General features: G+C 35.0%; 1 protein-coding gene across 1 annotated transcript in view; it reads left to right on the top strand.

Moving 5' to 3' along the window:
• The window catches only part of Ralyl (RALY RNA binding protein like), a 662,376-nt gene that overhangs the window by 586,717 nt on the left and 47,997 nt on the right, over positions 1–27,662 (top strand). Inside the window, exon 7 of the mRNA XM_042667303.1 lies at positions 15,045–15,158. Within this exon, the coding sequence (XP_042523237.1) occupies positions 15,045–15,158 (114 nt within the window). The remainder of the gene's footprint in view (positions 1–15,044; positions 15,159–27,662) is intronic.

Genomic DNA, 27,662 nt, shown 5'->3' on the forward strand with positions numbered 1-27,662 from the left:
CTTAAAGAAAAAAATAACAAAACCCCTTGTTTCCTTGAGATCTCATTCTAGCAGCATACAGGTAGACAGTAAGTCAATATCATTTCAATATGAAAAATAATAAAGCTACAAATCTGTGAGTGCTGTATTTCATGGGGTGATTGGGTAGAAACTGGGAAAGACAGATAATGGGAAGTTCTGACACTGTCAGACTGAGTAATCCAAGCAGAGTGAATGATCAGTGAAAAGAAGGTAAACTAGAATAGTTAAGGAGAAATGAAGAAATGTGTGTAGAGGCATCAGAGTGTGTGTGGTGGGGGGAGTATAGTTGGAGCTATACCATCAGAGTCCCATCACAGCTTAATAGTCATTGTTGGAATTTTGTATTTGATTCTGCATCCCATGTTTTGATGATGATGATGATGATGATGATGATGTAGTTGTACAAAAAAAGGGGGCTCAATTCAACATGGCAGTTTTGAGTTCAATGTCCTTTCAGACAATTAAGCTCTTATACCACTTTAATTAGTTAGCAAACATAGAAAGTCATATAGCAAGTAAATGATAGAAAAGTAAGTCATTTAGTTACTATGCTCTGTTCCCTCTATGAATCACTGACTCAGAATCCCTATTGAGTTATGTTGTTTTTTGTTTGGTTGGTATTTTTTTAATTATCTTTAAGTAGGTATACAAAGGAGTTGCCATTCAACAAAGCAGTTGATGAACACAATGCATCTTTGATCAATGTCTTCCCTTTGCACACTCATCCCTGTCTCCCAATCCTCCCTTCTTTTGTTTTTGTTAATTTTGTAGGATATCATTGAAATTTTGACTGAGTTATTTTGTTTTTACATGAAACTAGATTTACAAAAATAGTTCAGGGAGCAAAATATATTGATGTTTTTAGAAACTCTATGGTTTAGTGTGCTAAGAATTCCACTGAGAATTTAACTAAATTAATATAGCCTCTATAGCAAACTAAGTAATTTTGCAGTTCTCTATGCCTTTGTTTATCCACTCTTTTTCTATTGATAAAGATGAATTCCTTTTGGAGTCTTATTAATAAGAGGAAGTGAGTTTCTGCTGCAGTCTCTAAACATTCTACTGAGTTCAAACCCCAATACTGCCAAAATTAAAAGAAAAAAGAACCTATACTCCAATATATGTACTATATGTCTTAGATTATTGTTAAGAAGAACAGAAAGTTCTTGAAATTGGTTTTCTTGAAAAGTGAATACTGGACTGCCTGTTAAGTTTATAAACACTTTCTGCCATTAGTAATACTAACTTACTTTGAAATTGAAATATGTATAAAGCATCATGTTTTCTTCCTCCTGGGTCAGTTTTAAAGCAGAGCTGATTAATGGAAAATTTACTGACATATAGCTGGGACAGGCCTACATTGCGTGAAAGCACCTTGAGCTTTATAAAAACATTTAACATCCCTGACCTTCGATATCTTAATACCAATAGGATTTTTTTTAATCTGTAACTATATGTGAATATACATCCCCAAAAGTTCCCTAATTATATGATACCTCCCTCAGTAATGAGTTAGAAAAATACTTTGCTTCCTTTGTGGACATTCTGTATCAGATGTAACCATGTACGACTCAATTTTTCAGTTGCCTTGTGTTATTGAGGAGAGTCCAAAAAAGAGTTAGAGGATTTGGAAGTTATTTTTTTTGGGGGGGGGTGGTCTGGTAGTGGGGCCTGAACTCTGGGCCTGGGAGCTGTCCCTCAGCTCTTCAGCTCAAGGCTAGCGCTCTACCACTTGAGCCGCAGCACCACTTCCAGCTTTTTTCTTTTTGCTTATGTGGTGCTAAGGAATCAAACCCAGGACCTCATGCATGCAAGGCAAGTGCTCTACCACTGAGCCACCTTCCCAGCCCTGGAAGTTATTTTTGAAGTAAATATCTCAGTTTTCAAATAATTAAGTCATTGGTTTTGGCCTCATTTTTTATTTGTGATTTTATTCTATCATTAAGAAAGGATGGGAACTTTAAAGTTCTCCCATTGCAGACTTGTTTTTGGTTCCATAAGAATCACATTTTCTAAATAAATACAAAAGAAGAATACATTTCCATCTCTTAATATAGAATCATGAACATAGCATTACATTATTTGTTGTACTACCCAGATCCCACTGAAACTTGATTTTTTTGGTAGCAGATTTATATGTCAAATTCTGAAAGTAAAGTTCTCTGTCATGGTAGTGATTTTTATGAAGTTTTTGTTTTTTCTTTCCTTGAGATGTTATTTTGTGTTCTGCCTTCCTTGGGTATTTTAATATAATTGTTTATAAGCATAATAATAAGAGAAAAACAATAGCTAATATTTTCTTATAGCTTGTGACAAATATTATTTCAGTATTTTGCATATTAATTTGTGTATCCTCATATATACCCAGTGAGGCATTCTTCATATCATTCTTATTTTATAGATGTAGAGAATGAGACATAATAATATCAGAACACATCTGGAAACTCATAGAGCTGTGAAATGGCAGGCAGTGTATTTCAAAGCAAAGGATAGAGCCTCTGTACTTTCAACAGCTTTTCTATGTGTTCTGGGAATACATTTTATACTTTAGAATCTCCTTTTGAGGGCTGGGAAGGTGGCTCAGTGGTAGAGCATTTGCTTTGCATGCATGAGGCCCTGGGTTCAATTCCTCAGCACCACATAAGCAAAAAGAAAAAAGCCAGAAAGTGGCTCTGTGGCTCAAGTGGTAGAGCACTAGCCTTGAGCTGAAGAGCTAAGGGACAGTGCCCAGACCCAGAGTTCAGGCCCCACGACCGGACCCCCCAAAAAAATCTCCTTTTGCAATTATTCTCTTTGAATTTTGCTTTGATGCTTTTGTTTTATCTTTCTAAGGTGGCTCTTTTGGTGTTCACTTCTTTTGTTTCTGAACTTCTTTTCCACACTAGTTCCCTAGGAATGCTGTAATAAAATGCTAGAAGCTGAGTAGCTTAAAGTGAAGAAAAATTTGAAGGCAGAATTTTGATTGTCTTTGGAAAACTGGGTACATAGTTTTGTTCTGATACCTTAAAGAGAGAAAGTACTGGTGGTCCAGAGGAGTTACGGAAGGATTTTGAGTTGAGTCTCTAGATTTTGAATTCAGTTCAGTGGATTTGCAAAGAGAATGAGAGAGAGTCTTCTCTCCAGAAGGCTGTGTCTGAGAGAACAGAGGCTTTGTCAGTCTGAGGTCTGTGGCCTTGGAGGAAGTTCTTTAATCCCCATATGACTGTCTTCTGTCTGGAAAGTGCAAACCGTTTATATGTATAATCCAGTAGTTCTTGTAAGGATGAAATTGCTCATGCATATAAACTGTTTAGGCACATGATCAGTGTTCAGTGAAGTTGATTTTGGTTTTGATAATGCAGTTGGACACAGCTGTTAAAGGCATGGAAGGTAAATTTGCTATACATAGAATCCCACAGTGCCTCTGTTGTGTATTAGCTGGGTGTTTTGGAGCAAACTTTAAACTTGCTGTATCTATTGCCTCATTTATAAGTTGGAATGATGACACTGTCCCCTTCACAGAGGATAGAGCTCTTATGCAGTGACTAACATTATGAATGTTTTAATGGATAACAAACCATCCTGGTTGTAGTAATAATAATAACCACTAGTACTGTTATTATATGACACAAAGATGTATTGCTAGGCGTGTCAGTGAAGACATTGGGGATGTTATGATAAACAAAAGAACCCTGATAACAGGATAGTGAAGAACTGGAGAAGATTAAAGGGTTGAGATTTGACAAGGGGCAAATGAAAAGATTCTCAGCAAGGTACTAAGTGATTGAACTGAGATGTTAGAAAATTCAGATGTGTACCTATTCATGGCTTAGGGATGCCATCACAGAGTACAGACATATGGATGGCTGAAACATTTATTTCCTCACATCTCTGGAAGCTGAAAGTTGGAGATCAAGGTGACAGAAGCCTGGTTCTTCTTGATGCTACAAGGGGAAGAGCTGGGGTAAGACTCTCCTCAGCCTGAAGATGCCATACTGTGTCTTTACATCCCCTTCCCTCTGGGGATGGCTTGTCCAAATCTTTTCTTTTTTCTTTTTTATTTTATTTTATTTGAGAACATACTGTACAGAGGGGTTACAATTACATGGGCAGGATAATGCATACATTTCTTACCAAGCATTGCAGCCTCCTCCTTTGTTTACCCTTCACCTCCCTTCCCAGCCTCCCCCCTCCCCCCACCCAATCATACCCCCCTCCTCCCCCCCCCACACCGACATTGTAAAGCTGGTTTTGACATGACATTTTGTACTTCTCATTGTTGCAACAGGTCCACCTGAATCCTTAAACGACTTGTTTGTTGTAAGGACACCAGTCATACTAGATTAGGGCTCATTCTAATGACTACATCTTAATTCCCTGTTAAAGATCTGACATCAAAATAGAGTCACAGTCTAAAGTGTGGGACTTGAAAAAAGGAATTTTCAAAGAGAATAACATGATAGCTATTGACATGAATGATATACACAAAATGTAGAGATCTTTGAATTCTCTACTTTTTATTTTAATAGTAAATTCTTGGACACGGTGAAGTAATGAAATGAGGATTATTTAATTAAGCCATTTAGTTCATCCTGGTACATTTCCATTTCCAGTCTACACTGGCTTATCTGACTGAATGAACACTAAATAGTACAACGTATAACAATAATATCTCACTAAAATTAAAATCACATAGTAAATCAGCCACATCAAATAATTACAGTGTATTTATATCAACTAAATACATTTATAGGTGTCTATGCTTGTTCTTTTTCACTAGACTTTAATGTGGTTCATCAATAACCAGATTGAGAGATAGAAGAAAAAGGCAAATAGCATAATATTCAACAGTCTTTATATTGAATATGATTATGTGAATTTTAGATTATTTTCTTTCTTGTTATTGTTATTATTGTTCTCTATGTTGTTATTGTTTTCTCTATATCGTTATGTTTTTCTCTGAGCCCCACTAGTAGCTCAAAAAGTAACTAATTTTCACTATTTAATTATAAAAAAGCAGCAAAACTAAGCCCTATTGAGCAATCTTAATAGTACTTCTTTCTTCTGCCTCTTCCCTATGTTTTTTTTTCAACATTAGGTCCTAATAAGGAAAATATTGCCTATTCTTTTTTTTAATATTGCCTATTCTTTTGACTCATTTCCTTGACTTTTTATCTACTCTAACCTCATTAACTCTACATCCAACCCTAAGACTATTCCAAATCAAATATGTCACCAATTTCTCATTCAAAACTCAAAACCAGGGATTAGGCATAGTGACACACACTGCAATTTCAGCTATTTAGAAGACATAGAAGGATCATATTTCAAGACCAGCAAAAGTGTTAGCAAGACCATCTCTCAGCCAATGGGCTAAGTGTGGTGTCACATACCTACCTGTAAGCCCAGATATACAGGAATTATATGTAGAATGATCACAGTCCTAGACTGGCTTAAAGCTAAAGATATGAAAAATAGGTAAGACAGAGAATGGCTGAAATTGTAGCTTATATCTAGCAAGTATAAGGCCCTGAATCGCCAAAAAATTAAACCCTTGAATCACAGAAAACCTGAAAAACTTAAGTTACAGCCATTTACCAAATAGGAATCCAGACTATTTAGTGCATGTCTCAAGAACAACTGATACAGCACTAGCAATTCCATTTTTAACCCATCTCTTTACTATTCTTCTAGCTTAATTGAATCAAGCTTTCTAAATTCATGTTCATGTATCTTTGCCTGCAAGCCTTTTGTTTTTATCTTGGAAAAGTTTTGTTCTTGTTATTGTATTATGTTGTATACCATAAATAAATATCATTAATGATTGTCCTTGTCAAGAGCTGGCGCAAGTAAAATTGCCATGGTATTAGCAATTTTAGACCCTTCTGTGATATAAAAGCATTCTTGTCCTCAAAACCAAGCTAGTTGTTTTTCTTCAGTTTATATTACTTATATTCTTCTGTGTCATCTTAGTTATTTCAATTCTCATCTAATCTCTCCATTTTTATTTAAAGTGTATTCAAATTAAATGTGACTTGCACACATGCTCTCTCCTGCTTCTTGCATTTTTGCTGTTTTCCAGTTGCCTGGGAACCACAACTCTAAGAATGTTGAAGCTCAGAGAAAATTAGTTCCAGACTGTATGAAGTCAGTTAGTGAAGTTAGGGGACAAAGTCTAGCCTATTCTCAAGCTTTAAGAGTAACCAGTTTGTCCCTCCCCCAAGTATAACCCTTGCTTTCACTATATTTGATGTCAGTATAACTTGTGGAGGAGATGGGGAAAAACCAGTTGTTTAAGGATACAGGTGGACCTGTTGCAACAATGAGAAGTACAAGTTGTCATGTCCAAAACGAACTTTACAACGTTGGGGGGGGGGGCTGGGGGGGGAGGAAGGAGAAGGATTGGGATTAGGGGGGGAGGGGGGAGGCTGGGAAGGGATGTGAAGGGTAAACAAAGGAGGAGGCTGCAATGCTTGGTAAGAAATGTACACATTATCCTGCCCATGTAACTGTAACTCCTCTGTACAGTATGTTCACAAATAAAATTAAATTAAATTAAAAAAAAAAAAAGAGTAACCAGTTTGACATATATTTTCAAACTAATAAAATCTGCTATTTCCTTTGATTAGATCTTCTTTGCTTGCTGATTGAAATCCAAACATCTTTCTAGTTATGAATCAATGACTATTGTTTTACAATCAATTTTCAAACTCTATCAAAAATAATTTGTCTTCTCTTTGCCCACATAGTTGCCATATGTCCCATTAATCAACCACATGACAAGTATTAATTTTCCATAGATAAAACAGATAGGACCCCTAAGGAACTAAAATTCCATAGACAAACTAGACATGATCCCTCATTAAAGACTCATACAATGTGAATAAAAAGACCAGAAAATAGAAGATCATTTTAATATTAAGTAATAGAAGATTTTCCATTGTTATTCCGTTATTTGATCATCATAAATTGCTGACATAATTTTTCCTTCCCTGCCTACAAACTCCAGGAGACCAAGAAGGTGTTTCAATATAAGTAGCTCATGCATGACTCAGGTGTTGAGATGGGCATGGGCTGAACAAATAAACAAGCATAAACTAGGACTTTTGATTTAGGCAGCCAGTGTACACTTGGTCGTGTTGCCTCTTTTCTAAGTAATCTGACTTAACTTCTCTAATTTTTAGCATATATCTCCACAGTCACTTTAATACATATGCTATTTATGTTTATCCTAAGGATTAAATGTCATTGTATATATTCAACTCTTAGTGAAAGCTAGATGAATGGATGCATAGACTATGCAATTAATGAATAGTTATTGAATGAAATTAATTCATTTCCATTTTATTTTCTTATTCTAAAAATACATAAAAACAATGAGTAGAGATGTACATAGGCATAGGTATTATAAAGATATACATATGCAAATGTAGTTAATTTGTTAGGCAATTCCACAGGGTGGGAAAAGTCTGGCCAATTAACTAATTGCTCCAACTTACTTTAGGAAGATCTTGTAATGCCCCCTGGCTTTTGAAAACTATTTTTAATATTGGCAAATTAGTTTCCTTGTATTAAATTACTTAAAATATGTAAGTAAGTGGAAATGGACATACATATGCCAAAGGAAATGAAGTGGCAATGATAAAGATTTCCAGAAATGGGGAGTTTGGGGGTTATTTTTTTCCACATCTGACAATTAAATGCAAAACTTCTTAATCCATAATAAAGAAAAGAACTAAAACTGATGATCATATTTTTCACATCAGCTAGCATAGAATGACATAGTCTACAAAGAGAAGATCTAGGTTTTAGCCTGACTCCATATGCATTAGTTTATGTGACTTTGACAAATTCATGCAAATCATCATACTCTCTAGTTTCCTGTTGATAAAATAGTGTGTATGGCAATGATAGATAAGTTAACTTCTGTGCAAATTTATTCTTTATACTTAAATAATGTTTTAAAGGGTTAGAAAAATAAAAGTATTATGAATTAATGTAAATTATTACTAAAAATTATCTAAAGTAAAACATCCATAGATTTTCTAAATCGTTGAAGTATGTGTTGGTGAAGGGTGTGTAATTATGAAGACTAGTGCCTTCGTCTATTTTCTGTTGTTATCAACTAGGTAATTTATAAACAATAAAATTATCCAGGGCTGGAAATTTGGCTCAGTGGTAGAGCGCTTGCCTTGCATGCATGAGGCCCTGGGTTCGATTCCTCAGCACCACATAAACAGAAAAATAAAAGCTGGAAGTAGCACTGTGGCTCAAGTGGTAGGGCACTAGCCTTGAGCTGAAAAGCTGAGGGACAGCACCCAGGGACCCAGAGTTCAGGCCCCATGACCGGACCCAAAAAAAGAGATGAGGTTGTACGGGAGGGTGGGCCTGACCTTACACAGGGCAAGGTTAGAGACCCAGGCACACAGGGAGACGTCTGTGAGGCCAGGTGCAAACACTTGAGGTAGCCATAAGCCAGGCCCAGGAATGACTGCTGGACAGAGACAAGGACGTCCAGAGGCCTCGGCGGGGTGGGGCTCTGCCAGTGCCTCCACATTAGAAACAATAGGCTTCTGTGTTAGGCCACCTTCGTGACACTGCATTATAGCAGTCAAAAGGAAGAATCCAATACCAGGAAAGGAGGAGGAACTGTCTGGAGATGGGTGAGGGGTTGATGGTCAAACCCTCTTTCAAGTCCCCTGGGGAGGCTACCAATATAAACATGGATGATGGGCTGGGAAGGTGGCTCAGTGGTAGAGCGCTTGCCTTGCATGCAAGAGGCCCTAGGTTTGATTCCTCAGCACCACAGAAGCAAAAAGAAAAAAGCCGGAAGTGGTGCTGTGGCTCAACTGGTAGAGTGCTAGCCTTGAGCTGAAGAGCTGAGGGACAGCACCCAGGCCCAGAGCTTAGGCCCCATGACCGGACCAAAAAAAAAAAAAAAAGTTATCCAGCTTCTGGCTTGGGAGGCTAGAAGGTCCAAGACTGGCTGCAAGAACTGTTTGTCCTTCTGTGAGGACTTCCCTCTGAGTCATGGCATGGAAGGGGGGTCCATGAGGAGACACAGGGAAGTTCACCAGGCGGAGTCTTTTTTCTTTATAGATAGCCTTTAACCTCATGGCCTCATGTCCAAATACTATGAATGAAAGACTTCTGAGAGTAAGATTCTAATATACAACATTTAGGGGACACATTCAATGCACGGCATCCAAACTTTCTAGAGCTTGGAATTCTCGACATTTAGAGAAATCATTCTTTGGGTGATGCCAGGGACTATCCTGTGTGTTGTATGATTTTTGAACGGACCAAATGTCCATTAAAATACCAGTAGCCATCCCTTCTAAGTCATAATACTCAAAAGTCCTTCAAGATACTGCAGAATGTCCCCAGTAGGGCACAATTACAGTCAGTAACTACTGATCTCCACAGTGAACTGAACATTCTTTATTTGGCCCCAATAGACTTAACCTAAAGGTGATTAAAATAAATTGAAATGCTGTTCACCCCATAAACCACAGATGTGCACATTTTCTGATATAGGCAGATGTATCCTCCAACATACCTAATTTCCTTTTTAGATTATATCTTAGGTTTCAGCAAAAGGCACAGTCATCATTTTGTTGACTGTATCAGAATGTAATAACATTTATCACCAAAGCAGTGAACTCTTCAGAGACAGAATGTCTGAAATGATTTAGTATGATCTCTCTCTTTTTGTTTTTCTTTTCACAGTACAGTGATCTACAAGAAAAATATTTAAGGTTATCTGTATGATGAAACCTACCTCCTAGTTTCTCTAGGGTAATTCTTGCCTGAAAACAAGCTAAAGTAATTTACCCTAAGTACTTCTTGTCTTTTTTTCTCCTATCACTTTGCTGATCTTATTGAATAATATTAGATTCAAGCCCTATAATCACCCAAAGAAATGTTAGTTATACTCAACAGGACAAAAACATTATAATGTCAGTATGTTTGCTTATTTATTGCTATATAACTTATTTAGAAAAAAGGTTCAAAAGACATTGATTCATAAAAATGCTATTTCCAAGATATGTATACATTCCTATGAAGAAAGGCTTATTGTATATATTAACTTGAATTGCTATCTCCATTGGCAGCTCCCAGGTTTATTCTTCTAGCTCTCAGTTCTCCACTAAACTTCATACTCATATATCTAACTTCTTATTCTCATTTTATTTGGATGTTAATAGACATCTCAAAATTAACAAAACTGATCTTCCTTATTTTAGTAATTGCTAATTCCATCCTTATAGTTATGTCCCATCAATCTTTAAAGTCTACTAAAAAAAAAGCAAGTGTATACAAAATCCACCTACTTCATAGCATCCAGTGCTAATACATTGGTCCAATCCAGTCTGCCATCATATCTATGATAAATTATTATGCCCAGTACCCTACAGGCTTTTCACAACAGGATGTCAAAACAGAGCATTTCAACTCTGAAAACTGTTTCCAGTATCATTTAGAATAAAGTATTCACCTTGGCCAGCAAGGTTCAATGCAATCCTCCTTAGGTCTTTTCTCTCTTCTCCATCCTTCATTTTACTTGCTGCCTTTATATATTCTCTTCTCCACTTGCTCACCCCACTTCAACTACATGCAGCTTGTTGCCTAGGCAGACACCTTTGTTATTATATGTACTCTGGTGTGTATTTGTACACCTCAAGTATACCCCATTTTTTTGCATGTATTCCTCTCTGTCTCACATGTCTTCTTCATCCCATGCCTGTATCTCAGGGTTGAAGACTAGGCTAGGCTATATTAATGATGCAGTAGCAAAGAGAGAAAGAATTGTATATACTTATTCAATACATGGGAATTTAGTTCCAGAGGGCCAAATCTACTAATACCACTTGTTTCCAAAGTGCTTCTTTTAAAGTAATGAGAGAACTGAGATTATTATTGTTTAAGAATTTGAATCATTTCTTAATGATACATTTTGTAATAAGAATACAGAATGTTTTCATAATTTAACTTCTTTTTTTGAATCTCTAACAACATTTTTAAATAAAAGAGGACTGATTTCAAGGCCAGGACCTCAAAGTAATCTTTAGAAGCTTCAGTATAAGAATCAACAGATAAGAATGAACAAGCAGTAAATATGTGTCATTGAATGTAAGATGTCATTTAATAGAGAGATGAAACTCATCTTCCAATGGATTAATGGAAGAAGTATCATAAGAAAGGTGAGATTTAAGTCCTACAAGATAAGCACCATGTTGACAAACACATTTGGGAGACAGTCCTTGATAAGATAGGTGTGTTTATATAATAATATAAATAATTGAAAATGAAAGTAATAAATGAATTAATAATAGTTGCTGCTTTTACTATTTATTGGCTCTGGTGGGGTTCTGGCATCGTGCTAAGTGGTTAAATTCTTACACAAAGTCCTCTAAGGTAAGGTGGAGGTTACAAAAATGAAGAAACCTACTTGGACCTTAGTGAATATATGTAACTTTCCCCAAGGTGAGAGATGTAAACTACAGCCTGTGTAATTCCATATACCACTTGATACATTCAAATGTTCAAAAGGAAGGACTTGCTTTAAAAAAAAAAAAAAAGCACAAATGCAATATGCAAATGAATGTTTCAGCAGAGCTTGAGTAACAGTTTAAAGAATCTGGTTTATGCATGTATATATTTCCCATTGTTTTTCCTTATAGAAAATGAAAATATCTTAAGAAACTTGAATAAAAAAGACTTATGGCTTATAAACAATCCTTTGAGAGCAACAATCCAGGAAAACTAAAGGCAGAGGCTCAATAAGAGTTCAATGAAAAATGGGAAGGATTGCATTGGATTAACATTCATATTTCAGAAAATATTAGAAAACAGAACTACAATTTATTTTAAATAAAAGTTGTAACATATACATCTGTTTTGATGAAGTAAAAACAAACAAGGGCTTAATAATTCACTGTGTTGTAGAGAAAATGTTAAGAAGAAGGAAGCAAAGATAGAGAAAGCAAAGAAAGATCACAGAGTACACCATGTTAGGCATAGAGGTAGCCCACTCCAGGAATTCCACCCAGAAACCAGCCCACACCTGTAAATGGTGACTTCAGAGGAGAGCGTTAGCCCTCTGGGCCAAGTAAGGGGCAGATTTTCTCCAAAGGACAGCACCAAGATATTATATACAACAAGAAATTAACTAGCACGGTTGCTGTAGAAGCACCCGACTATTTCAAATGCTCACTTTGCAAGACCCTCATCAATATGTCTTGTTCATTCCAAGAAAAGAGGCAGATAGTCTGAAAAATGCTAGAAGCTCACTTCAATATTTCATGGGGCAGGCAGAAGGAAAGAACTTACTGAATCTCTCCTGATTCCTTGTTTGAAAAGAAATTGTCGGACCGAGAACAGTGGTTCATGCCTAGAATCCCAGCTAGTCAAGAGGCTTAGCTAGGAAGGATCATGATTCGAGACAGTGAAAAAAGTCAGCAATACTTGCTTCTCAATCAATAGACTGTGTGTGGTGGCATAAGCCTTATTATTCCAACTATTCAGGAAACCAAAGGTAAGATGATTAGAGTCTGAATCCCACTCCTTACAAAAGCACAAGACCCTATCTGAAAGATAACTAAAGCCAAAAAGATCTAGGGACATGGTTAAGTGCTCAAGCATGTGTCCAGTAATCAGGAAACCTTATTTCAAAACCCATTGCCACTCCAACCCTCAAATATAGCAAAAGGAATAGTTTTCACTAAACGCTTGAATTAATACAATTAATTACACTGAATTTGTATGATAATCTAGCTTTGGTCTTGAAAAGTATTCCTACAATCCTACTCATAAATTTAAACCTTAACTTCAGGGATATGTAAAACCTTCATAGTTGATTTGTTTAGATTTCTAGTTGTCTTCTTATGTAGTCTTCCTATTACAGAGCATTAATGATACAATAAGATACTATAGTAACATATTACAATATATTAACACTCATCAACTACATTACTGGGCTGAGGAGTGGCTCCACTCACTAAGAAATAGATTCTGTTTATTTTCATCCACAGTTACATTTCCCTGCATTGAAATCTATTATAAGATAAAATGTTTTCTATTACATTTAATGGCTTTAAATATAAATACCCAATATGGCTCAATCAAAGACATGAGTATCATTCCTCACAGAGGAATCAATCTGTGATTGTGACAGATATTTTCAAATTTAGCTGCAATTCAACAATGGTCCTTTGATGTCTGGAATAATTGGCATAAACAGTGATTCTCTGTTTTAAACTGTATTCTCCTTTCAATTCAGTGCTTGATTACAAGAATACTCCAGAGAGCCCCAGTTTTTGTAGTTTTTAGTGTGTTAACTGTTTTGTATCATAAAGAAAAGTTTGCTTTCTTGTAAAAACCTGTTTTCAAAATTGAAGGATTACTCATTTTTATATTGGAGAAACACTTCCTCCTTGAAACTTAATTATATGATGCCATATATGTATGTGTGTGTGTTATATGTCTTAATTGACATTTTTTTCTTTCAAGCAAATACAGATTCTGTTTGGCTTTTTACTGTCCTTTGTTATTTCCTGAATACTAAATAATCAAGTTAATTTCTTCAGATATTTCTGGGAAATATCTAAGCTTGTAAACCAACAAAGCTGAAAAATAATAGGGGGAAAAAGAGAAAAGGCTGGAATCAAGCCGTGATCCCCAGATCTGGGAACATAGCTCTAAACCAAGGCACAGATATCCAAAATCTCACCCCAGAGGCTGAGGAAGCCTCTCTCTACTGCTGGCTATGCACTTGGGACAAAACTGTCAATGTTTTGTTTTTAAGTAAAATAATGGCAATGCAGTCATTTTGTAAATATAGTTATCATATTGTTCATAAAATTTAATATTTTATTTTAATAATCATTTTAAACATGAAATTATACTTTTCTGAAACTCTTTTAAAATAAACTTACTTTTACGGTTGGCAGTGATGTGTTTGTTATTTTTAATTGTCAAGTTAACTATTTTCTTTTTAGATTAAATGCTGAAAATCTAGAATGGGAACAGCTATGTAGAAAATACTAGGGAGGCTAGGTATGATGGTACATACCTATAACCCCAGCACTCTATAGATTGAAGCAGGAAAATTGAAATTTCAAGGTCAATTTAGGCTATATAGCCTAAACTTGCCCAGCTCCAGGCCAGTTTTTTCTACAAAGCAATACCCTGAGTCAAAAATAAAGAAGAAGAAAAAAAATCAATAGGAACTTACATAAATTTATGGATTCCCATTGCTTCAAACCCCAGGGCTTGTAAGATTGCTTGATTTTTGTTTGCTTGCCTTAGAAAGAGTAGGAGCAATAACTAATCAGAAAGTTAAGGGTCCTCTGGCATCAGACATTTTCTTTAGAAGATAAATGTTATGTTCTGGTCAATCAATCCCCCAAAAACTGTATTGCAAATACTATTGATTGTTGAAATATGCATTACAGCATGATCTGTCAGAAGAGTATAATATACCTAGCATGATTTATTTTTTCCTTAATCTGACTCCATTTTATATTGCAGATTTATTCTATTACTCTTCAAAACTGAATTTGGTATTTTAATAGTATTTCTAGGTTCTTTTCATCCTTTTGTAATATCTTCAATCAAAACACTTAATATCAGGGCTGGGAAGGTGGCTCACTGGTGGAGTGCTTGCCTTGCATGCATGAGGCCCTGGATTTGATTCCTCAGCACCACATAAGCAGAAAAAGTCAGAAGTGGAGCTCTGGCTCAAGTATTAGAGTGCCAGCCTTGAGCTGAAGAGCTGAGGGACAGCACCCAGGCCCAGAGTTCAGGCCCTATGACCAAAAAAAAAAAAAAAAAAAAAAAACACCTCATATCAAATGAGTTCTTGCCAGTGAGAACCTCATTTTGTTATAGGCCAACCATTTACTACTTCAGCATTACAACAAGTTAAAAAGTGCCCTTCAGGAGTTGACCCAATCTGTATGTTACATCAAATATGGGGTGTCTTGAATGACTTACAGTGTATTTGATGTTCTGTTGTTTTCTTTCCCATTTCTCACTTCCAGTGAAATCAGATGAGTTACAGACAATCAAGAAAGAATTAACCCAGATCAAAACTAAAATTGACTCCTTGCTAGGGCGCCTGGAGAAGATTGAGAAGCAGCAGAAGGCAGAGGCAGGTAAGTGAGCAGAGAATGTAAGACCGCAGACAGGTTGGAATAAAACCAATGAAATACCAGTCAACCAGAGGATTCAGGCCCAGGAAGACACTGACTGTCTTAAGAATTTAATATAGATGTGTAAATAAAGCCTGAAAGCCAAGACTTGCAATGACAGAATATTATTGCTTTTAGAGAAAAATGAACCAATTTTTCTAAGATTTGCACCAAAAAGTGTATTGATAAAAATATCAGTAATTACAAAAACAAAACTGGCAGTTTATATCTCAAGACCTAGCAACCTTTAAGACGATAAAACTAATTAATGAGGTAATTCTATTATTCATATTTATTATTCGTATTTTGTCAAATTAGTTGCAACAACATTTAACAGGCTTCAAAACTCATTCTTACAAGCGTAACTGCTGTTTTTGCTAACATCCTGTAAAACCACAGAACCCAGTTTCAGGAACCTCTATGACTGGCCCCTGCCCATTTGTGGCCAACTTATTTGATTGAGTCCTTTACAATTTAGTGGCCTCTCTCATTTGAGTCATCAGCCCTCACCATAGCTACATTCTAATAAAATTCTGATATTTTCATCATCTAGCTCCAGGTAATGGTAAAAATCATAGACTAGAAGAATTGGGAAGCTCTTAGAGGTAGTCAGTAGTGTAAAACTATGTTCTACAGGCATTAGATGCTTCACAGGCATTCTTGGAGATAAAAGAGGAATTAAAAAGAGGCACTATTGGGAAATAAAGTCATGCCTCTTTCCTGCCGAGCCCTTACTCCCACCAGTGTACTTTCCCTTTATATATATTTTAAATATTAGGATTCTGCAGAACACATTGTTTGCTGAAAAAGTTTAAATTTTTTTTAAAAGCAAATCAATGAACAATATAATTTTGAGTCAATAAAAATCCATCCTCCATATCTCTCAGATGAGTAAAAAAGACTAGGAAGAAGGTATAAAGTTAATTATTCTATAGCCAAGATTGCAAACCCAGATCTTGAGATCAAACCTAACATCTTTTTAATTTATAGACTTAATGTCAAGTTTTCTTCAAGGCCTGGTCTCAGGACTTTTCTGAAGGTTAACCCAGTTACCTAGGAATCAGTTAACCCAGCTGCCTAGGAACCCCTAACTGATTAGAATTGGTTGGGATCCAGGGCCTTGGGCTATAATAAGTAAAACTCCACTCAATACTTGGATTAGGACTTAACAAAGCTTACCTTCTGTCGTGATTTTTGAGCTCAAGAAGGGTATGAGGAGGTGGTTGCAGAGTGGACAAGAGAAATAAATTCTGATTGAAGTTCTCACCAACCACTTAATCTGTTTTCTCATTTATAAATAGCTTGTTAATGGCTATCATAAATTGTGGGAAATAAAGTATCATATGTAAATTATATAGCACAGTAACCGGCATATAGTCATAGGCCTAATAAGTGGACTTAGGATGTTGTTGCAACATATCCGTATTCAAGCAAATTAAAATTAGTGTTTCCTACTCTCCTTTCAGCAATGATAATTTAAAATTGGGAAGTCTGACTTCCAAAATATTATGAAAATCAAAACTTTCTGAATACTAATATGGTACTCAAAAAGTTACAGATTTTGGAGCATCATAGACATCTAAATTTTGAGTTAAGGTTATTCAGTAATACAAGTCTCTGTAAATATCCTAAAATTAAAAAGAAGGATGGAAGGAAGGAGGGATGGATGGAGGGGAAAAAAGGAAGAAAGAGTCAAAAGGAAGGAAGAGAAAAAGAAAACTAAAATTTCAACCACTCTTCTTATTTCAAGTATTTCAGATAAGGTATACTTTACTCATTTTCAAACAATGCTTTTTAAAAACACAAGCCAGGACAGGGTACCATAGTACTTGCAATCTCAAGTACATAAAGGGAGAAGTTCAGAAGGAACATGTTTGTAGTTTCAAATCCAGCCCAGGAAAAATCCAAATTCTAACTCAACCAATAAGCCAGATATGATATTGCATATATGATCCCACCTACAATTCTATATGTTGAAGAACAGATGTTCAGGCTATGTAAAATGAGGAGACCTTATCTAAAAAATACTCCATCAAAAGCCATGGACTCATGGCTCAAGTGGCAGAGCAGTTGTCTAGCAAATATATGCCCCTGAGTTTAAACCCCTGTAAATTAAAAAGCCAAGTACATGGGTACCTAGAAATCATAGATTCTTGTTAATATTTGTTAATATAGATGAGAAATAGTAGATTAAACGGAATCATTTTATTAAAGTTTCTCTTAGCAATGTAAATATACCCTGAGAAAAGATACATTGTATGCCCCTCTCATTGAAGGCATTTAGATTATTTTAGAGAGTTTTTGTATGCTGCCTATGGCCCAAAAGAGTTAGCACAACTCAACTATCCTATGATGTTGCCTGAATCAATATTTCCCTTTGAGGAATTTCTGTAAAATTCATTATTATGTAAAACAACCCTTATCAGAAGAAGACTTTGATAACCAATTTGCACTTCAGTTTAAAGGATTATAGAGAACTCATTTAAATATAAATCACCTCAAAGAGGAAACTGTAATCCTCATTCTGTGTATTATACCTTCCAGTTTCTTGCCTGAATAAAACCTTCCATGGGTCTTTTTAAAAGATCCTCTGTAAAGGAAACACTGAAATTCAAACCATGATTTTTTAAAAAAAAAACTATCCTCTTACTTTTAGTCATATTTGAACTTCCCCAATCATCTTAATGGTTCCTTAAAGCCAGAAACCTTGTCTTTGTCCTTGATGTCTATGTCTTTCTTGTTTTAACATAGTCTGATGAAAGTGGATGTGTCCATTTGTAACTTTATTCTCTTAGTCCTCTCTTCCACGGGAGCTAAGATGATCACAGCTCACATTTGTCTATATTTTCTTTACGGAAAGAAGTCAAATTTGTATGGAAAACATTAACACTACATTATAGGAAGTTCAGTGAAAGGCATTTAAATTCATTGAAAACACTTAAAGTCTCCCTGTTAAATTTAAAGGGGCACTTACTTTAATGCTTAATTACTTGAAAGCTCATTATTTGGTAGCTAGCATTTACTCTTCATTATTGCTCTTTTATAATTTTCATTCCCTACTTACTATTAGCCCTTTGCTAATGCAATTTTCTAGCACAGAATCAGTGGCAGGAAGAAAAGGAGGACTAAGAACAAAAGACCACAGAACATGGAGCAGGTCAGAATCATCTTTCATAGTAGTGTTTATGTTTTTCTTTGAAGTGAATTCAGAGACAATCATAACGAAATATAACTACATTACTTTTGATTATACTCAAATTTCTTCTCTTCACATGAGATTGTCAGATTCCTAAGAACAAGGTCAGATCTTTGCTTCCTCAACTCTACACAACATCCTATACATCGTATCAGACATGTACCAAACATGTCCTAAGTCACTCCCACATAACCTACAAGCTATAGAAATGGATTATGGCTTCCTAATGGATAACAATAACATCTCCAAGCAAGGAGTGACTGTGTAGAAACTGTGGGAAACAAGAAAGAATATTATTAAGATGTACTATTAGTTGTATCTCTCCTCTAGGTAGTTCTTTCAAAACAATTACATATAAATTGCTATATATGTGTATGTACATACAGTTACACAAAGTATAAACATATATGGTTTATACTATCATGTGAAATGACCAACATGGATGAAAGGCACAGAAAATGAAGACTGTGATTCACAAGACAGACACAAATACTCCATGGGTGACTGTGTTTTGGTTTTAGGGGTTTTCTGGGGGAAAAATTCAAGCAACTGATCTCTGAAGTGAAAAAAGCAACTAAACTTTATTTAGCTCAACTTTACTGCCAATGTCTTGCCTGATACATAAGCAGCTGGACTCAGATGGAAAAGTCCAGTGATAACATTATTGTATTAGATGAAGCATAAGTAGAGGCCACAAACTACAGTCACATAAGATACACTAAATTGTTTATATACAATACAGACTTTTGAAAAGTTATATCAAAGTGATATCAAATCATGGAACTTATTGTGGAAAAAATGTAATTTTTTTAAAGAGTGTACTTCATTGTACTCATGAAATAAACTTTTCAGTTAACATCATCTCTGTCCATCCAGTTCTGCTGGGCTCTGTTCACATTTATGTCCACACCCCTTTGGTAGGTTCTCCTTGCCACCGTGATTTACTTCCATTACTCACCTAATTTTCTTTGACCGTACTTTGCTTTTCATCTGTCCTTTCTATGTCTTTTAAAACTCAGTTTTGCATCTAATCATTTTTGCAAACAAAACAATTAAAATGTACGGGTGGGGTGCTATTGAGCTTGAACTCAGAAACTCCCTCTTGCTAGACAATGTCATGTGATCCATGACTCCAGCCCTTCTGCTTTCATTGTTTTACTCAAACACAGTCTTCCTTTTTTGTGTGGGACATCCTGGACCATTATTTTTCCTACTTATATTTCCTTCTGTATAAATGCCCAGATGGTAGATGCACACTTGTTGCTATAGCTGCCCGTGAAGCACAATTCTCTTGATCTAAGTCTTCCAGGTACCTAGCATTGCAATCATGATCCAATACTCTAGGCAAGAGTGGTGAACTATTTAAGAAGAATCTCATGTTTTTACTTCCCCAAAACCTTAGAATAATTAATATTATTATCCCATGGCTGTATTCATACTTTTTATTTTTATTTTTATTTTTTATTCTTTTTTATTTTTGAATGTTTTTTATTGTAAAAATGCTTTACAGAGGGGTTACAGTTACATGAGCAAGGTAATGAGTACATTTCCTATTGAGCATTGTTGCCTTCTCCTTTGTTTTCTTCCTACCATTCATGGAGGTGGGAGTGAAGACTTTCTTTATCAAGAGATATATTAATGAATTCTTCAGCTGATGTGTCTCACTTAGTTTTACATATTAAACTATTTGTCATATCTTTTTTCCAGTCATATACAATTTTGTGGCACCAAACTGTTATCCCCAGAATGAGAGCTACTACCATAGATCTGGTCTTGCTATAGTCTATAGTCTGCTGACTGCCTGCACATCTTACGACTATTACTGACCATTTGGGAATACATGGTGATGCTTTGACCTGGAGATAATAGACTGAATACATAGATTATGTTCTCCTTCCTCCTTCAGTTGCAGTATAGTACTAATATAAAGAAAACAAGAATACAATTGGACAGCAGATGGATAAGTATTCAGAACTTACCACATCTAAGTTATTTTGTGCCGTTTTAATGTCCGAACTCTCAAAAAGCTTGGAATCAAGCATCTCATATTCCTTTGGAATATAAGTCATCAGTCATTGACCATCAGTTTAGGAAACAGATTCTTATTTTTTCACTCCCCATTGTCCCTGCCCTACTTTGCCAAAAATTTGAACAAGTTTCCTCTAGAAAAAGTTAAAAAGTGGATGTTTGTGCAGATAGACAAAAAAAAGGTCTGGAAGCCCTTGAAAACAAGAGGGAAGTGAGTTTATCCAGTTCTTTGGAGATTCTCTACTTCAAGTACCTAGAGTTTTCAAATGGAAACCTGACCCCTGAACAAGCCAAGAGGAAAGATAAAAGAAGTCTGAAAGAGTAATATGTGCAGAAGAATGAAAATTAAAATGAAAAAGCCATACAAATAATGATTATTATACTCCAAGAAGAGATGCATGCATGAGGCCCTGGGTTCAATTCCTCAGCATCACATAAGCAAAAAGAAAAAAGCCGGAAGTGGCACTGTGGCTCAAGTGGTAGAATGCGAGCCTTGAGCTGAAGAGCTGAGAGACAGCGCCCAGGCCTAGAATTCAGGCCCCATGACCCGAACCGGACCGCCCCCCCCCCAAAAAAAAGAACACAAAGTCCAGGGGGCAGATTTTAGAAACTAATGTGACAACATGAATAAACAATACACAATTGAAATCAATTCTGATTTTTTTAAAGTGGTAGGATATTTGAATGTTACATTAGGGACTGGAAAAGAATTGCGAGGACTTAATAGGAGATTGGTCAATGTGGTTGCCAATTTGTGATTGCTAACTGGCTTTTAACAAAGCTGGTGCCCTATTCGCCACACACATACAAAAAAAATAACAAGAAACATAAGCCTCATCTCTCATGATAATTACCTGTCAGATCTTGAAGAAAACATTCTTGGGTTGCAAAAGTTGTTCATCTCAAATGAGTAGAGAAAGGAAATTTTCAAAGTAACTGTTCTAAGAGGAAATCTTGAGAGTAAGGTAAGCAAGACTCTTGTTTAAAGTTTAGCTAAACTTTAAAGAATATAGCTTTCCCTTTTAAATATACTCTTCTCTCCACACCCTATCTTTGTTACATCACTACTACATCAATGTAACCAATCAACCTGCCAATGTCAACATTATCTTCTATTCCTATAATAACCAATACTTCCAAATATTACCTTTCATATAATTTTACTACAGTTGTGTCTATTTTCTGATGGCTACATCCAATAATACCCAGACATTCATCATCTCTCCTATGCTCCACTGCACTCACGTTAGTTTTTTTTTCCAGTAGCTGTATTGAAGAGTATTTCAGATAAAATAAAATTTACTCATTTGAGGAGTATAATTCAATGATTTAGCAATTCACTGAGTGATGCAACTATTACCACAAATCACTTATTACATTTTTACTCCCCTAAGCATCACTATTTTGTGGTCTCTCCACTTCTAGATTCTTTCTTCTCCAATTCATTTTCCTCTGGCAAATAAGTTAACATTCCTGAAACATAGAAAAGCCCAGACAGAAGTGGAAAATTGGGCTTCACATTCAAAAAGAGACTTAGCTTAACTTCCTGGCTCCTGGAATTTGGAAAATTCCTCTTGAAAATCACTAAATGGTGTCCCTCCCTCACGGTATATTCCCTGCTTTCATTGTATTTGATGTTGGTATAATTTGTGGAGGGGAAGGGCAAAAACAAACCCTTTAAATAAGGATACAAGTGGACCCATTGCAACAATGAGATGTACAACTCGTTATGTTGAAAAACAAACTTTACAACTTTGGCTGGGGGGGGGGGGGCGGGCGGGGAGGGATGGATGAGAAGGGATGGGAAGGGGAAACAAAGGAGGAGGCTGCAATGCTTGATAAGAAATGTACTCATTACCTTGCCCATGTAATTGTAACCCCTCTGTACAGTATTTTTACAATAAAAAAAAATTTAAGAAAAATCACTAAATGGCAAAAAGAAGTGATTTGAGGTTTACATAAACAATATCTCAGTAATTTTTATATGATGATATCGAATTGTGGCCATCTCAACAATGAGAATACTTTATGTAGGCAACTTTGAGGTCATTTTCCTTAGTACATACTTTTATGCTAGACATTTCAATTTAAAAGCATTCCTCACATACAATTTACCTGAATTTCAAATTAGCTATACTATCTATAGTAAGCTGTATATTCAAAATGGCAATTCTTTTAATTGTCAAATAAAATACAGGTTGTAAAACAGAGATTATACTGGTATATGAAAATAGTAATTCCAAGGTGTTAAGTTGGCTGTAATAAATAATGGTACTGTTTTGTATCAACATCATTTCTAACCATCTGCTAAGTACAATTGAACTAGTAATTATCCAGCAATTCAGACAGTATTTCAAAAACTAAATTGCCAACTCAACTAATTTTCAGAGTTATATTAATGATAATAGCTATGCAAGAAACTCGATTTAATAAAAATGCTTTGAACATAAATTCTATCAATTCTAACTTGTTTTTCTGGATCATATATAGCTTTTGAAGTAGAAATTAGATGTGCCAGGAAAAAACTATTTGAAGCTGAGGAATGAAATTCAATATCATTCTTTCCTTTCATGGTTTGTAAAAGCCTTAGGTATTTTTCCTTAAACAGAAATGCTTATCATTTTCACTTTTCCTTTGATAGTCTTTGTTTAACTAAAATGTGTGTCCCTAACTAAATAGATTTCTTCATTCTTGACCTTAAACATTGTCTGATTTTTGAAGAAATTCAAATCATTTTCCTGATGTGTCAAATAGACTTTTTTTCTGGAGATTATGAGAAAATAGTTCAGCCAATAAAATTGGAAATGTTTACAGTATAAATCTAACTCTTGTACCTATTAATGTATGTCCATGGGTATCTTATGTAACTTATTTAGCCTTAGTTTCCCCCAAGTGTGGATGGATGGGTAGCACTCTGCTGCAGTATGTTGTAAAGACTAGAGTAAAACAATAAATGTTGCAAGGTGGCAAAGCACTGCTTAAGCAATCACAAAAGAGCAGTCATCATTGCCCTTTTTCTATTATGATCTTTAATTTAGATAGTATTAAACTTATATATTAAATATAAGCTGATAGCTTTGGGGTTATAATCCATTCTTTAAAAAGTATTAATACCAATGTAAGATTCATTTCTCTGCTCAGAAAAGAAGCACTATTACGATCATCCATGTCCTTGATATAAAGAAACCAAAAAAAGATTCCAAGATGTCAGTTTTCAATGAAAACCCTTCTCCTAAGCCCTTGAAGTCATCAAATTTTATTTTTTTCCTTAGAGACTTGGCTATAGAAACATAAACACGTTTCCTGTAGGAAAATCTCAGACCTTATATTTTACTTTGACTTTATGGTGAGCATCTGTTCCATAGATTGTGGCAAGGAGGTTGAGCTCCACTTCTCTTTGGATTCATCTTTTGCTACCTTTGTGTCAAATTCACCCATCTCTTTGACTCTATAGAACGTAATTTATATTGTCATTGTTTAATTCCACACAACTCTTGGATATATTTAGAAAATGTTTGATTTGTATATAAGGCTCTCAGCCACCAGAGATAAGATGAATAAAAGTATTTTTGTCCCAAAGAAGCTACAATAATAGTTATAAACACATATATACATACTATATATATATATATATATGCTATATTTACACACACAAACAAAAGTTAAATCTGGTAAGAAGAAAAATGATTAGCTATGAAAAATTATAAAGTTTAAAATAACTTTAAAATAAACCAGCATAACATTTTTAAAAGAAATGAAATTACACAATTATTCATAAAATATAGAACCAGTTGCTTTGTTTCAACAAGATAATAATAGCATCAAAATGGCTTGTTAAACTGCAAAGCGACAGTTTAACAAACAAGATGTGCTTTCATGCATAATTTTGCTCATTAAATGTATCATTGTTTGTGATTATAACATTTCCCATTGAGTCAAGGAAAAGTCTATGCCAACTGCATATTATGAGCTGATTGTATTTCTGTGACTCATATGAATCAATTATCAGTCTAATTAACATATTTTTCCTAAACCCAGATAATTTCACTCCTTTAAGTTAATGAAAGAATGGATGAGGATACTTACAGAATTATTTTGTATTGAAATATATTAATATATCACTGATTTTGAAGTATACTATCAAAGGAATTACATATGTGGCATAATTTGATACAAAAAAGAGAATAATATACTATGTTTAAACAGAAATAAGGGGTGATGTCAAAGCCAATACATAAATTTATCTTTGTAATATACTTATAAAGATCAATAATGATTGTTTTTGCATAGACAATTTCTCTATAGCAATCAAGCAATCAATATAGATTTAACTCAAGGACAGTTTTGATCCCTTTATGACATTTGTGTGGTCTTTACAGTTTAAAGTCACATTCACAATTTTTTTTCTCACTCAAGAATACAGCAACTCTCTGAAAGCAATGTTTTTATTATGATTACCTTTCAGAGAAGAAAACTGCAGTTAATAGGATTGGTAACTGGCAGAAATATAGATCTCATATCTTACATCCTAATACTGAGTGATGGTTTGGGGCTCATTAAAAAGTTTCTTGAAAACTGACCTATATTATTCCTTTGAGATCATAGGCAATAGTTATCTGTATCATCCCCTTTGAGTAGAGTAATGCCCTTTTTAGAGAATAAGTGAAATTTTCAGGTAACTTAAACACTAACAAGAGGGTAAAACTATATTATAGCCTATGTTCTGGGCTTTGGTTGAGCAAAGGAGAGGAGGGACCACATTAGAAAGAATAGGAAGTCATTGTAGATTAAAAAGATAATTGAAACAAATTGACACATAAAACTAATTGCAGATTTTATATATGTTAAATCTGGCCCTGCTTGGGTCCTTTTCAAATCTCCTTTGCATTCGTGGTCAGAGGTTTCTCTAGAGAGAAAAAAATAGAAGAATATTAATTTTAACATCCAAAACAAATACTTGCGAAATCATTAGAGAAGAACTGGATATTCCAGGCCAAATAGGTTTTTTCAATCTTAATCAAATTTCTACCTATTAAAACAAAATGATATATACATTTATCTAATATTGAGGCAGTGGCTTTATATATATTTTAATATTGAGGCAGAGTTATAAAACTCATGTCATTTTTACTGTATAGAATTGTAGTTGACCCATTGCAGAACTCTATTTTTCTGTCTTTCTTAAGGCACCAACACCAAGTCTTGAATATCAGAGCATTTTAAATAAACACCATAATGACCAAGAGTGAAGAGCTCAGATGATAAGTCAAAAAAAAAAAAATACACCAGAGTTAGAAGAAACGGAGAATCAAAATCAGAATAGCCCAATCCATTTTGCAATGTAGAGGATCACCAAGAATAGAGGCAACAGAATAGATCCGGTGGCATGTTCCAAGATACAAGATTCAAAACTTTTCACTGCTCAACACTGTCTGTCATCAAAGCTTTTGCTTAGTAGAAACTGGTTGCAGGTGTCTGGATGGGTAAACCTAGGAGATATAGATTTACAGTTGTGTCTGACCTGTATCTTTGCCCAATTTTCCTTTCTTTTAATCTAGATACCTGGAATACCATATCTAAATTAAGCCGACACTTTTTAACTTATTATTTCCCTTCTTCATTTGGATGGTAATTTTCTAGATTGGGGGGGGGGGGGGGGGAGTCAGTTAACTTATACAAAAACCACTTTATAGTATTCACATGACAGTCTATACTAAAAGTTTCAGATTTATCATGGAAAAAAAGAATTTATACTACTGAACTTGCTTCCCTGAGCATACTTTTAAGTGCATATGAAGATTGAAGATATAACTGCCTTAGTTATAAAGTTTTAAAGAGTAATCTAAAACTTCTATGTTGCTAGAACAACCCCATGGAAAATGTAGTCTCCATATATGTGAAGGAAATGTGTTTCTCTTGTTATGCTAGATTTGGGTGATATTGTGATGCCAACAGTAATCGTTTTTAGCTTCATTCTATCTGAATGAACCAAGCCTGATTACTACCAGCCTTTTCACTGCCATCCCCTGGTCTGATCAAGCCTCTCATTCAGAGCTTGCCGTTGCTGGTGCTGTGACTACAATATATTCACAATGAAGAGCACACTGGCACGTTTTCATATGTGGCAGTAAACACTTATGCAATCTTTCTTAGTTTGCAAAGTTTTACCAATGATAAGCTATCAGTCCTCATAGTGAACCCAGATGTGACTATGATAGTGATGGTTTTCATATACATTTGAAAAGAATGGCTTGATTTACTTAAATATACATTATTAGAGGAGAATCATCATTGTTGTAGACACAGGAAAATAGATCTTCTTTGGATATTATGTTTTATTTATATTAGTTGAACACACTCATATATGCATACATATGTATATGTAAATGGTTGTTTTCCTTTTCTTTTCATATGGGAAATGACTCATTGTTCCCTATTTTTACAAATAAATGACAATAAATGAGTGCAAAATACAGCATCTTTGAAAACTCATCTTAAAGGTAGAATGGTGTCTAATAAAATAAGAGTAATCAAAATTAGTGAAAAAACAAGCTTTTTAGTTTCATTTCTTTTTTATTTTCTTTTTAAATTTTATTTTATTGTAAAGATGCTATACAGAGGGGTTGCAGCTACATGAGTAAGGTAATAAATACATTTCTTGTCAAACATTGTTAAGATAGTCATAAATGCCTAGGAATAAGTTAGAGAAGGGAAAATATAAGATGATTTCATTTATTCAATATTAAGTACTTCTCAGAGCTTTCACAGGAGATGAAATGCAACCATTAGGGGAAATAATTACTATGCCATCCACATGATTTCCATATGGATGGACTTCAGCAGATGCCAAGATCCTGGGTATTCAAGGAATTTTGTTAATGTGGAGTACAGCTTTGCTTGTTGAGCACTTATTATTTGCAATTCACTATACTAGCAACTTGATTTATTACACAAACCATGAAAGTTTAAGCAGTAATTATCCGAATTGTATGAAAGAGCAAACAGGCACAGGAAGGTGGTTAATTATCTCCCCTTTGCACAGCATCACAAACTCATTCACTAAGCAATAAATCTTAACTTTGAACCTAGATTGTCTGATTCCAGGACTGGTATTCTTTTTTTTTCTTTCTTTATTCTTTTTTATTTCCTTTCCGGGGGGCTTAAACTCAGGGCCTAGGCACTGTCTCTGAGCTTCTTTTTTGCTCAAAGCTAGCACTCTACCACTTGAGCCACAGCGCCACTTC

The sequence above is a fragment of the Dipodomys spectabilis genome, unplaced genomic scaffold (genome assembly GCF_019054845.1).
Source record: "Dipodomys spectabilis isolate Male_0828 unplaced genomic scaffold, ASM1905484v1 ptg000387l, whole genome shotgun sequence".
Classification (NCBI taxonomy): Eukaryota; Metazoa; Chordata; class Mammalia; order Rodentia; family Heteromyidae; genus Dipodomys; species Dipodomys spectabilis.